The sequence below is a fragment of the Drosophila montana genome, unplaced genomic scaffold (genome assembly GCF_035044405.1).
Source record: "Drosophila montana isolate Dmon_TW-CO22-7 unplaced genomic scaffold, ASM3504440v1 contig_3848_1, whole genome shotgun sequence".
Taxonomy (NCBI): domain Eukaryota; kingdom Metazoa; phylum Arthropoda; class Insecta; order Diptera; family Drosophilidae; genus Drosophila; species Drosophila montana.
In genome coordinates, this window is record NW_026998720.1 from 2,384,803 (window position 1) to 2,399,014 (window position 14,212).

A 14,212-nucleotide genomic window follows, 5' to 3' on the forward strand; every position below is an offset into this window, starting at 1 on the left:
AATTTTTGCTTAGCGAGCGCCAAAAGCGAACCGGTTGCGGCAGGAAGTCAAGCGTATCTGAAGTGGCGCAAAAACGTGCCGCATCAATCAGGCGCCCACCTCGACCGCTTAACAAGGTCAATGGGTTAATGCGGCACGCTGCAAATATATACATTTATATGTATATAGATACATATATACGCCCACCAAGAAGATGCTGTGGCGAAGCGATTTGGAGTGGCAAGGCAGTGGCGGCAGCAGGCCGGATGGATTACAATAATTGCACGCTGCGGAGGCAATCCAATCCGCAAGTGCAACTGTAAAGTGCCACCGTTTGTGGTGCTGGCGGGCAACAGGCAGAGTCAAGTAGAAGCAGAAGAAGAAGACGACGATTGACAGCAGAGCTGGAGCTGCCACTCAGCTCTTGTGACGGCAACGACAACGGCAACGGCGCATGTTGGCCATCAAATGTCTAGGCTAAACATTCAGATTAGAAGCAAAAAGACGACGACGACGACGACGACGACGACGACGACGACTACTTTGGCCAGTCTTCCGTCAGGAATGCATTTTTATGGAGCAGACAAGAACAATCGACGCTGCTATGGCAAAGTCGGAGGCTAATCTAAATTGTTGCATGCAACAACAATTGCACAAACAGATACCCAGATACAAGTGTCCGAGCAGCGAGCAGGTAATTTCAGCTCTCAGCTAATTGCGAAAAGTGCTCCTGTAATTCCAACGGGGCCAACGGACAACAAGTGGGCACGTGCAGCGGAAAGTGGGGAGAGGATTGGGGCATGCAACTCCAACTCCAATTGCTACTTCTGCTCCCTATATATATATATATAGACCCCTCGGGTAAGTGACACCTACAGCGGAGACAGCTTTGGCAATTGTCTGAGTGTGTGTGTGTGTGTGCTGCCAGACCCCACAAATAATAGCTTCATTGGCTTCATTGGGTAAAATGGATAGCGTTTCCCACTGCCACTGCCAAAATGGGCAAGCGGCGGTTCATGTGGAGGCAATGGAATTTGCTCTGAAATTTGCATTGTCTTCGGGGCCGCAATCGGTGCCACTTTGCTGACCAAAAATGGTCGGCAATGCCTGACATTATTGTGCAGCCTAATGGCACTCGATGGGCATTTAACTGTCCATCAATTATACAATTAATTTTAACTCTATATATAACTATTAATTGTCAACGTCAACGTTTGACCTGCGTTTATTACTCACACTTCAATTACTTATTGCCAATTTATATAAAATTCGATTTTCGCTCAGCGATTTTACAGCCGCGACGTTTTACCATTTACTGAAACTGTTCAAGAACAGTTTTGCTTTTCAAGAGGCAAATAATATGCAGTGCAATTTATGGCCTGCGCACATAACACGTGAAAGGTAAAATGGAGGACCAGGTAAACCAGACCAGGTAACTGTGACGGCCCGCTGAAGGTTACGCATGCTTCTGGCACACAAAGTGCAAAAGACCAAAGCACAAGCGAGAAGAAAGCGAAATATTTGAAAATTACTAAAAGCTGCTTATAAAAGTATGGATTTTGCGCTACATTCGCCTGTCGCGTGTGTTCAATTGCACATTTTACAACTGTTTAAATAAATAAAAATATATATTAATATACCTATAAGTTAAACAGTTATTAAATATATACTAAAATCTTCATACAGCGGTATGGGGTTCGGTTTTTAATTACATTTGCCATCCATGTGTTGTTAAGGTACTAAATTATGACTGTACAGGTTCTACACTTAAAACAAATAAATAAAAAAAAAAAAAAATTAAATATATAAAAAAATATATCAATGATTAATTTAAGGACTTCTTAAAGATATAAAATAAATGGCGAAGACAAGTAAAAATATAGTCCCAAATCCATGAAGATATCGAATATATTGGACTTATTAACACAAAATATACAAATCATGAACAGGACCTCGAGTCAGCGAGAGAAATATTCATAGATATTTTATTTTAAAATAACTCGTCTTGAGCAAAAAGCCCCTGATGTAAAATAACATATAGTATATTGTTCGTAGAAGAGCAAAACAAAGCAGAGAGAGATAGAGAAAGATATGAAAAAATGGTTAAAAAAAAAAAGAATTTAAGGAAATAAAATCCGTTTGAATTCTCAATTCAGGTATTAGAGGGAATTATTTAAAATATAAATTCAGCAATATTAACTAATTAAATTTGAAAAATGTAATTGAACTTTTTTTAAGAAAGAAATAATATGCACGCTTTAATATTTCTCTGATTTAAAATTTGTAATAATTATTATTAATATAATTTAGTTATTTATTTCTTATCAATATTTATATAATGTAGTTCATTTAATTATTTATTTCCCATCAACAAAACCAAAAGCCGTATTGAGCTAAATCTTTCGTAAACTTTTCAATTGATTTAAAAAGGGTATGGAAGTCTCTATATGGTCTCGCAGTTGTGGATAGAGCATTTGTTGTGCCATGTGCCTCACCGCTATTCCTTTTCATTCCGCCTTTATTGTCGTCTGGCGCTGCCTTTCTGGCACAGTAGTTCAAGCGAAGTGTCACAAGTTAATTAGATTAAATTATAAATATGCTGGTATACTTAGTGTATTGTTATATATATAGATTGAGCACCTTTGTTTTTTACTACTTAGCTGTTCGCTCTCTTCTCTCTCCTGGCTTGCTGTCAATGTCAGCTCTGCCATTTGCCATGCCATTGCATACACTTGGGCTGGCATAGCACCATTTTCACCTGACGCACAAAAGTAGGCAATGCAACTAAACAAATCTCACTCAAGTGGGGCACCAAATATATGAAACCCATTTGGTCGACTTTACAGTATGTAGCAAGGGATCATAACTGTTATATGCCATAAAATCAAAATGGGACTTTAAAATATTGCGTTACGTTCTTATTTTTAACTTTAAATTCAAGGTTGCATCAACAAATTATTAATTTAAATTATTGTTTATTAATTTAAAGCTGAGGAAGTCATCAAAAAATGTTCACAACGAATGAATCATGCATTCAAATTTAACGCACTATATTGAGAGCATTTAATCAATTCCGTTTACAATTTTAATTGAAATGCACAACACTTGAGCACAAATAAAAAAGGGTTTTGACGCATTAATTAAAAGAAAAACTAAACTACGCCATGCACTTCACAAATTCAATAAGTTGCCTTTGGCTTAATGTAAGCAAGAAAAAGAGCAAATGTTGTGCACCATGAAGCGCAGTTGCATGGGGGAGCGGCAAGGGGCACGTGCATGAAAATATGTTCAACTGTTCTTTCACCTCACACTAACGCACAAATCTCGAACGCCCACGCACAAATGACGACCAGTTCTCCAGAGGCCCATTCACGCAACGAGGCGGGGCAATGCGAGACCCTGCTTTTAACCTGGTCTTAAGTGTTACGCACATGAGTGAGTGCGTGTGCGCGTGTGTAAGTTCTAAAGCACATGCACAGCACAGTTATGCAAGGATTGGGCTGAGGGGCTGCTAGGCTAGCCAACTAGCCAAGTTAGGGTTCTAAGCCCATTTCTCAGCCAGGCAAGAGCATGCAATCAAATATGCAACAATCATAGTGAAGCCCGCCGCAAACTCGAACTGCTCAAAACGTCTGTTTGTCAGACAGTCTATTTAATGTGGCCATAATTTTTTGCAATTGCTTCAAGGAATTCGAGGGAATATGACTGTGTAAATGGTAATCGGAGTGTGTTTTATCATTGTCGAGACGCTTGCATTTTGTCTGGCAATTTAATAACCCCCGAACGCAAATTACGTACTCGAATCCTAACTGCACCTCGACGCTAAGTGACCCAAATTGCCGGCAATGAGAGAGAGAGAGAGAGAGAGAGAGAGAGAGAAGGGGAGGGTGAGAGAGCAATAACTGTAGCCTTTTGCCAGAGCTCGACCGTTTACATTGCCACATTGCGTATACGTAACGTGGATGTTGCACAAATCATAATTGCCGGCAGCAAGTCAAGTGCAAAGTCTTTTAACTGGCCCACGGGGCGTATAATAAATAATGTAATTAAATTACCAATGCAAGCAATGCTAACCCAGGGCCAAGTATGGCTAAGCATATAGCAAATGGGCTTAATGAGCAGCTATTTTCCATTTAATTAAACAATTGCATTAGGGGCAAACAAACAAACACCTACATAATATGCCATATCAGACAAATTGAATATGCATATTAAATTCTAGCAGTCTGATATTTATTTTTATACCCTACGCCCATTGGGAAAAACGGTAGTCTAGATGCTTAAAAAAGGAATCATCTCACAATCCATTAAGTATTTTTTATTTATTCCCACTTCATTCTTGGTGTAAGGTATTACTTAAGCTATTGCACTTGTTCCAAATATTTGCAATTCACTAGATTAAGTTTAGTTAAACTGCATTTTTAATCTTTTTAAAATTAACTTGGAAACAATGATAGTATGATTTGTATATAGAATATTATATACGATCAGAATCATGAGCTTATTTGAGTGAACGCGTCGAGCTGCGATAAATCCTTCCATTTTCATAATATCTATAAATATCGATTTTAATACATGGTTTTAAAAGCATAATTCGAAGATTATAAGACCCAGAACTTGTTATGTAGGATCACAGGATCACGGAGTAGAAAAAGATTCAGAATACTTAACTTTTTTCATACCACCGCTATTTCCGCTCAGAATATTACACACATTTGGTTGCTCAGCCCTGAGCACATCATAAGGATCGGACTGTGAACACCAACGTTAATCAAAAAGACATTTGACATACATAGTTTGGGGCAAAAGGAAGAAGGTGGAAAGCCGAAGATTGAGAAGAGTTTTTGTTCAGGGTATCTGCTAGTCGAACACTCCCGACTAGAGCACTCTTACTTGTTCAGTCTGTTGTGTAAATAATGCCAGAACTCCACCGACACTCAACGTAAATAAATTGTAATCAACAGTAAATCAAGCGTTGCAGAAAGCGGCATCAACTGCAGGTGGCAGAGTTGCACGTACCTCTATGTGTGCTTCACAGAGAGTTGAATCTTTCTGACAATTGTGAAGCTGACAATGCGACTTACAGGAGCTACCTGCCAAGAAGCTGCCAGTTCATTTGCTCAAGTGATAAGTTGCAGTGGCAACAAAGCAGACGCACTATATATAAATATCTACTATATATACATATTTAAAATTATGATTTGTGGCATTGGTCACACGGAAAAGCAGTTGTTTTGACTTGACTCTGCGTCTTGTGGGTGTCAACAGGGCTCAAGTGCAAATATGTCTGCGTGTGTGTGTGTGCAGCCAGTTAATTATAAAGAGCATTTCAGAGTTCTTGACTTTAAGGCCTTTGTGCATTATTAAAACAGTCAGCATGAAACTTTAATAAATTTGGCAATTTATTACATTTTATGTGAACTTGTGCGTCAGCTGCCAATTAGTCGAAAAACTCCATTTGAGAGAAAAACTTTTTTTTGTTTTTGAAAGCTTTTGCTAGACTTTCTTTGTTAGCTATTGATTTTTAGTGCTTTTTTCAACAATTACTTAATTTTAACTTGAATGTGCTTCAAAAATTTTCTGTAAATTTCGGAATGTATTTTTATTGTAATTTATTTAATATATGTACATTTTCTAAAATATGTTTTTTATACGCCTTTAATATAAATAAGTTTTTAGAAAAAGGATATATAAAACGTCTATTAAATATTTAGTAAAGATCTTCTAGACAAAATCGTGTAAATTCTTTGGTATTTTTGTATAAAATTTGTGAATATTATAAATTTACTAATAAATAGATTCTCTTATAATATATAAATCTTGTTGCGTATTGTGAGTCAATTCAGCAATAGAAAGCCGTGATAAGGAAAATTTGACTTAAGTACCATCAGATTTTGTTATTAAAGTTCACGATGTCTTTCTTCGCCTATGTATGCAAATATCAAATGATCTTAATATACAGAAAATTAAAGATAAATATATATTAAAAAGATAATGTTGGAATACGTTAGAGCTAGACATGATACGACCCATTGTAATCCCATATTATATTATGATAAATATATTTCTCTAATCTATGGTCAGAATGCATTAGGTGCAAACATGGAGCTGGATATTTACTTAAACCTGATTTGAGGTAGCTTAAAGCAATTATTAATTGATAAAGAAATTTACTAAAATCTACTTTTACTATATAATCATCTAAAAAGTTCTGTGCAATTTATATACTCTGAATTGCAACAGTCTCATTTTCACTTAATAACTACAACAATTTGTTGAAAATTCTTGCTCTACAGGCACTCTCTATTTCTAATTGTGGGGCAAGGTGTTTTAACGGGGCGCCACGCAGCGAGCATGTGCACAAAACGGAAGCGGAAATGCTACTCGGGCAAAATATGGCAGACCAACAAAATGGCGCTCAAAAAGTTAAGCTGTTTAGCTTATGCGAAACGCAACCCCAAAGTGTGTAAAAAGTGTAAACCGTTTTTGCTCTCGAGAAACCTTGAAACTGCCAGCACGTTTGCCAAGCAAGTAATGAAAAATGCAGCTCGTTTTTCCAGCTGCATTGGTATATATATTATTTTTGTATTTTCTTTTTTTGGAATTTGTTCGCAATAGTGATTTATTGACTTGTCCTGACCGCAGGTGCTATGCTCTACTGTTTGTGGCTGCTTCCGCAATTACTTTTGCCACTTGGTACTGTTTGCTGTTGTTTATATAGAACGGTGCCAATAGCTTTTACTGTCCACATCCGGCAACATAATTTCACATGAACTTGGGCACTACATGCTGTGCACTTTTTAATTACAGGTAAATGCTAGGCATAACCATGGGCAATTCCTTTCACACAGCATGCAGTGTGGGGCCACTTAGCCGACGGTGGGGCGTGGTTAGGGTAGCGGCGGGCGTACAAACAAATAGCGACATCATTTTGCCTATGCCCCACATGCATTGTGCGTTTGTGTGTGTGTGTGTGTTTGTGTGTGTTTGTGTGTTTATTGCTGTCAGTGCGTGCTTCCTGGCAGCCTCAACAGCGCTCAGTTCCCGTCCCAGACTGAGGCTCAGTTTCAGTTTTCAGTCCCAGTCGCAGCCTTAGCCTCGGTCTTTTGTCTTTATCCTGCTCCAGTTCCACAGTCTGCTGCATTCATTAGACTTAGCCAAGTGGCATTCACAGTGCCTGCCAGAGTTGCCAAAGCTGCACAGAATTAAATTCCATTAACATGACGCTGCCAGAGGCCTCAGTCTTGGCCTTCTGCAACTGCAGCTGCCTAATGGTGTTACATGACTTGGGGGCATACAATGCATATTACTATTATTATAATACGCTTGTATAGGGTATTATAATTCTGTCAATAGCACACGACGTAACTCTGACATCATAAAGTGTATACATATAGATTCTGGATCCGCCTATGCACCTCTATCCCAGTTTTAAGGCTTACGATTTTTATTGCTCTCTTAGAAAAAGTAAGAGCTCGAAATTGACCGGAAGTTTAAAAATTTGCCTTTGAAAGTGAAACATCCTATAAAAAAAGTCCTGAACACAAAACCAAAAAAAAAAATGGAAAAAAAAATACTTTTTAATACGTAGAATTTTTTTGCCAAAAGGAGAAAATATTTTCTAAAGAGAAAGAATTTAAAAAAATTAGAAAAAAGTTTTCCGAATATCAGAAAAATATATTCTTTGAGCTGAACACGTAGGAGTCCGGATACTGTCATTGGTATGAACGGTCAAAGGTTAAAAAAATCTTTTATGTGTTCTTAAATAAATTCGCCATTAACGAGTCTTATAATGCTTCATCATATGATAAATATCGAGTCAACATGGAAGGTTATATCATAAAGGAAAAATCGGTCAAGAAATGAGAATTCGTGTGGAAAACATTTCTGATTTTGAATTTATCTTGACCAAACTCAGCAAATACGAACTTAATTATTTTCCAAAGCAGTAGGTCATATGCGTACAAGGGTATGTAAATTTCGGCCTGCCACAAGTAGCTTTTCTTTCTTTATTCATTCATTTCATTAATATTATTATTTTGTCTGTGGCGGCCGTCATGGCCTGCAGTTCGTTTTTGCTATTGGACTAAAAATAAGGCCTAAGCGAGCTGAATATTTAACAAATCATCTCTTAGCCTGCGCTTGGGTCAATACATATGATACGCTGCCGGGCAATTGGCTCAAGTTATCGTCCGAGCACTTTGCAAATTGCAAATTGAGACATTACTTAATACTGATACGAAATGTGGCTGAGATTGTCACAGGATTACCGATTGGCATGTCAAAGTGCCACAAGCAACGAACTTGCCCCATAAGGGTGGCTATGTGATAGTTACACGTGTTGCTTAAATGCAAAACAGTTCAAATCGCACGCTGGGCCGGAAATGCATGACCAACGCTCAGCTGTCAACTTGCCACACCACATCATGCAACACGCGCAACAACTGGCGGCAATTGTATATATTGCATGACTCATTACAACTCTATCGTCGCGTAAGCTAAACTTCAAAGAAAACAAGTAAGAGGTTCTAGTCGGGAGCTCCCGACTAGGGGATACCCTGAACCCTCTTCTTCCGACAGGCGATAGGTATAAAATGAAAAATACTTGATATATATATACTATTCTAGAAGCTACATGTCAAGTTTGGTGACTCTAGCTCATATTATTTGCCGAAATTGCTCAAATAACAGGATTTCGATATCAATTTTTATCGATTACTTGGAAACGGGGCAAGTTATCGACTATCGAAAACAAACTCGATCTGCGCGGGGACTAGGAGGACCTACAGCTAAAGAGATTCTTTGCTTTCATACATATGGACAGACGGACGGACGGACGGACGGACTGACGGACGGACGGACGGACGGACGGACGGACATGGCTAGATCGACTCAGCTATTGATGCTGATCAAGAATATATATACTTTATGGGGTCGGAGATGCTTGCTTCTGCCTGTTACATATATTTGCACAAATACATAATACCCCTTTTACCCATTATCAATGGGTTCAGGGTATAAAAAATCGAGGGAAAGCCTCTTGTGGCAATCTATATCAGGCATATACATTTTTTCTATGCACTCTCCTGCGATAATTAAATTCGCATTAATATTTCTTTATAAAAAAAACTTCATTGCATGAGATTAAAATAATTTTGAGAAATTTATAAAATGTATAAATTTATCAGACAGCGCCAGGATTTCACTTTCGAAAAAGTCGCTACCATTCAACATGTTAAATACTAACACTAATTTTTTTTTATTTATTGAATTTTCGTTAGTTTTATGTAACATAACTTTTGTTATGGGCAAGTTCCTTATGGTAGTGTTGCTAACGGAATTGTGGGGAAAGAGTATTAAACGAGTATTTGTATGTAAAGAACACTTTCGCGTGCTTGGCGGCATTTGAATAGCGTACATTAGAGTTCTTGTAAAGACATTTCCGTTAGATTTGATTATCGTCAATGCTTGGGGGACATATTGCCCGATTGAGCAAAATGCATATATGCAGATATCTGCATCATATCGCACATTAAAGTGGCATTTGCATGAGCTTGACGAAAAATTGCTTTATTTTTATGAAGTTCTTTTGGTTTTATTATATTTGTGTAGGAAGTTTAGGTTGGTTGCATATATTAAGACCTTTGTTGCATGAGTAAGTGTTTGGATTAAAGTTATTGTATTAGTTATATGTGACGCGGCTTTTGTTGCATGTTGCTGCACCGTTGACGGCTTTAAGAGGCTTACAATTGTTGTTTGGCATGCGCACAATGCAGCTAGATCTTAAGTTCTAGGTCTAAATCTTATATAACTAAGCACCCGGCAGGCCCTTCACACATGCAGCGGCCCGCAACGCCCTTTTACTTGGCTCCATGCCGCACGGAATGCAGTTCTAAGTGAATTTAACTACGTTCGCACTACGTTGGCTAGAGGCACGTGAGTGGTGCTTGATATGGGGGAGTTACAGATAAATGTAAATAGCTCTTGACTTACCGCGCTCGTTGACAGGTTTTGGGTGCATGTTGATTGTTGGTTAGGTTAGGTATTGATTACATTTCGTATATGAGATATACATATATAGAATGGAGAGAGTGAGAGAGAGATTTGGAAAATACTAAGCTAATAAATAGTTGTCGACTAGATAAACGGCTTTTAAAGTGTTGATTGATGATTGAGCTGCTCCAGCTGCTCCAAAAATGTGGGGTATGTTGATTGAAGACGTTGGCAAAACAGGCGCTCGTTGGGGCTCATTTCCTTTTGCTTCTCACAGTTATGCTTGATATTTGGCTATTTATCTTTTAAGATTTGTCACTTGAAAAGTGTTTGCTTTACAATCGCTTACGACTACTTAAAGTGTACAAGTTGATATTTATTTTTGGCTAGCCAATTGTTTGGTTTACTTTTTGGATACTTCTTTTTTTACATTTTGTACTCTTGGTTTAAAATTTTGCATTTTACAATGTGCTCATTAGGTGCGCGTGTCTAAGCCTAGGACTTAAGAGTGACTAATAGTTGTTAGGCATAAACTTGAATCGCTTAAAAAATTAGAAATTAATTCGCTCTACTTATGTGTGTATATAGCAGAATTGTTGGTATACAATGTATGATATTAAATAGTTCAACTACTTTTGCATTAATAATTTTTACTGTTAATATTTTTTTTTAAATATGAATTATTGTTTAATTTATTGCTTTATCTGAACTACTTAGGTTGTTTTTTTTCTTGCAAAAAATTCTATAATTTCAAGAGGCTATTCGTGTACGTATACTTTAAGTTAACATTAACTGTATTTCCCTTTTTGTTATTGTTGATTATGGCAAGCACTAAGAACTTGATTAGGCAATAAGATTTTAGAATATCAATTAACATGTTTAGTATATCAATATTAAATGTTCACTACTTGTCTAACTTTAAGTGCATACATACATATATATATGCTGCTGTTATATAAGTATGGGAACAAGTGGACCCACAAATTTAGCTGTTCTCTAATACGTATTTATATATATGTATATTAAAATGCTTTATATATATATATATTTGCTTTCTAGTTAGAATATTGGCTTTAATTATTGTATTGTATACTTTTGTTATGCAGTGTATGTATATTAAATATTTCCAATAAATATATGTAGTCTTGACTATAAGATACGCTGATTTTGGGCAAAGTTTAGCAATCTACTTGTAAATAGCTAAAACTAGAATATATTTGTGTATATAAATATAAATATGACATAACTAATTATGCTAATTATTTAAATACTTTAGAAGATGAAAAATTTATTTTAGTTATATTATCCGAACTATAGAAGAACATGACTGCTTCAACGGTACAAGTGCTTTCTGTATACGAACTGCTCTGCAATAGCTTAAGATCTAAGGACTTTAGACTTTAATATCATATTATAATTATACTATGTTTAAATTGTTTTGGTGTTTTGTCTTACAGCGATTATCATATACACATGTTCAGCTTAATGAGCTAAGTTTGGTTGAAATATTTTAAGACTTGACTTACAAATAACTATATATTTCTTATCTTAACCTATCTCAAATAGCGTAGCAAACACTTTTTATAGGACTTTTCATTTAGTACTTTTCTCACTTCAATTCTCACTGTCTCTATGATGGGATCAAGGTCCATTTTTTCTTATTTTTTCAAGGATTAAAAGTTAGTTGCAAGACTCTAATTTTTCTTTTTACGTTAATTTTGTTTTGGCCGTAACTATTTAAGGGCTTTTACTTTAACTTGAATTGGAAACGCTAAGCAAAACGTTTTAACAAAATCTAGACTGAAACATGATTTTTTTTTGTTTTTTTTTCTTTGGTGATTGACGCGCTTTGGTTGATTGAAGACTTAGCATAGAAGTGTTGATGTGTTGCTGATGATATGCATTTCAGTAAGTTTTTCAATTCTGTGCTTGTCTAGCGCTTTCTCGCCTGCACACTCGACTCGGGCTTACCTCGGCGATGTTGCGGACAGCGGCGGCAGCGAAAGCGGTGGAGGCGGCAACGGTGGCGGCGGTGCACGCACATCTGTCTCAATGTGGCGCTTGTGCGGCGACTGCAGATCGAGTGCCGCATAGCTGGCATGCGTATGACCAGCCACGCCCAGCGGCGATGTGCGCGGCCGCATTGTAATGGGCGGGCCGCGAAATAGAGCATACGGATTGCCAAAATAATCTTGTGAAGTGGCCATCATGTCGGAACTTTGCACTGAAATAGAGAGCGGAAAAATAATTGATAAATAAGTAGAAGAAAAAATGCAGTGTTATATTTGATAATTTTGCTTATATAAGTGCAAGCGCCTTTTAGACAGATGTGCAAGCAATAAAACAGCACAATTTTTGATTTGCTTAAGCATGTCTCCCAACGCGATACCCAATGAATTTATTAGTATCTGCCAATAAATACATATAAACTCATATATACATATGACAGCTTTATAATAAATAAAATAATCAAAGCAAAAGGAAATTTTCTTTTAAATTCTCGCACTTGTTGGTCCGACGTTAAAATGCCAAGATCACAGGCCTTAGGTATTTCGGTGGGAAACCTCACATATCAGGCGACCTTCGAGTTTAATCCTTTTCATATAAGTATTGACCTTCATTTTCCTCAAATTGTAGTTCAAATATTCACAAAAGCCCGTCTTAGAGCTTACTTTCGAACCAAATGGCACCGTCTGCACAAAGTTTAGCTGACTAGCTATCACCGTTGATCTAATTAGTTGACTTATTATTAAAGTAGCATTAACCGTTCACTATATATCTAAGATAGAATTTAATATATTTGCAATACCATATTTACTCTTTCCACTTTATTAAAAGCAAATAAACCCGCCTCTATACACGCGCACTTATTCATATTTATAGATACTTTTAAATTGTTGCATGTCAGTAAACCATTTTTATGGGCAGCCATTCAAACTTGACTAAACGATTTCCCAGCTCATATCTTTTCCGTGTCCTGTCCATTCATGTTTTTTAATTTAATAGTCATGTAAATATGTGCGGCACGCGACTGCATTTAATTTTTGTTGTGAAATGAAATTATTGTAACATGTCCATTTGATTGATACCCAGAGCACGGATTCAGCCACATGTCGAACACGCCATAATTGACAGCCTACAGCAGACACTGGACAGCGGACAGTTGACAGCGAAGGACATGTCACGACAACAGAACAGGACTGCGCAATGCATGTAATTAAGTGTCCTGTCCCCGCCTGTCGCTTTAAGTGCTAGCCAATACCACAGTGCTCCTAACGAGCAGTTGATGATAGTGTCCACATTCCCGGTAATAAACGCAAACAGCAATTATTAGCGCCTTTGATTGAGGAAGGGTCTCGCCTCGGTACAAATAGTTGGGGTATAAATCTTAAAAGCTGCCTTTAACTGTCAGTTAACGTATTGGATTTATAAAATTTAAGATTTTAATTTAGATAAATATATTTATAGAAATATTTATTTGTACAACCTAATTCAATGCCAATATATGATTTTAATATTTTTTGATATATTTTATTTATTTTTTTATTTATTGCCATTATTTATTTCCTAGCTGCATTTGCAAAATTCAAATATTTAAGAGTTTAAGTTTCCGCTAGCTACTATCTAAGGTTGTGGACAATGGTATGATATGATATGAGATTATGATATAATATGCTATAATATGTCATGATATATGATATGGTATAATATGATATGATATGATGATATAATCGACTACAAACCCAAATAAAATAGCGGGTGGTTCGGTTTACAATTTCACCCGATTCCCCGTTCTTAGGTTTCTTTAATGAATTTCGATTTATACAATAGACAAATGCAATAGTTCGATATCCAGTATACTTACGATTTGAGCCTGGCTGCCCATTTTTTTTTTTTTTTGTGTGTTAAAATTTATTTATTTACAGTTTATCTTCTGTTACTCTTGCTTAGCAACATTTATCAGCGTTAGTTTTGGTTAATGATAGCTTAAAACTATTTTATTTTAAATCAGAATATTTTCTGCATTAATATGAGCCGATTTGCGTTTCGGTTCGGTAAGTTTGGGTTACGGTTCGTTTCGAAGCCTTTATGAAAACTAAACATTTCTTATTTCAAGTCTAATTATTTCAAGTTATCAAACATTTTTATCTAAAATATAAATCTTACAGCTAAAAATCTAAAATATTCAAACCTTAAATATAAGTACTTGACTGTAGTAAATATTTTCCAAGTATTCATT

At 36.5% G+C, this 14,212-nt stretch overlaps 1 protein-coding gene across 4 annotated transcripts in view; it reads right to left on the minus strand.

Moving 5' to 3' along the window:
• The window catches only part of fru (fruitless), a 150,564-nt gene extending 138,371 nt beyond the window's left edge, over positions 1–12,193 (minus strand). For all 4 annotated transcript variants that reach the window (XM_064696504.1, XM_064696503.1, XM_064696502.1 and 1 more), the window contains exon 1: positions 11,944–12,193. In XM_064696504.1, coding sequence (XP_064552574.1) covers positions 11,944–12,182 — 239 coding nt within the window. In that variant the 5' untranslated portion in view covers positions 12,183–12,193. The remainder of the gene's footprint in view (positions 1–11,943) is intronic.
• Between the last annotated feature and the right edge of the window lie 2,019 nt (positions 12,194–14,212).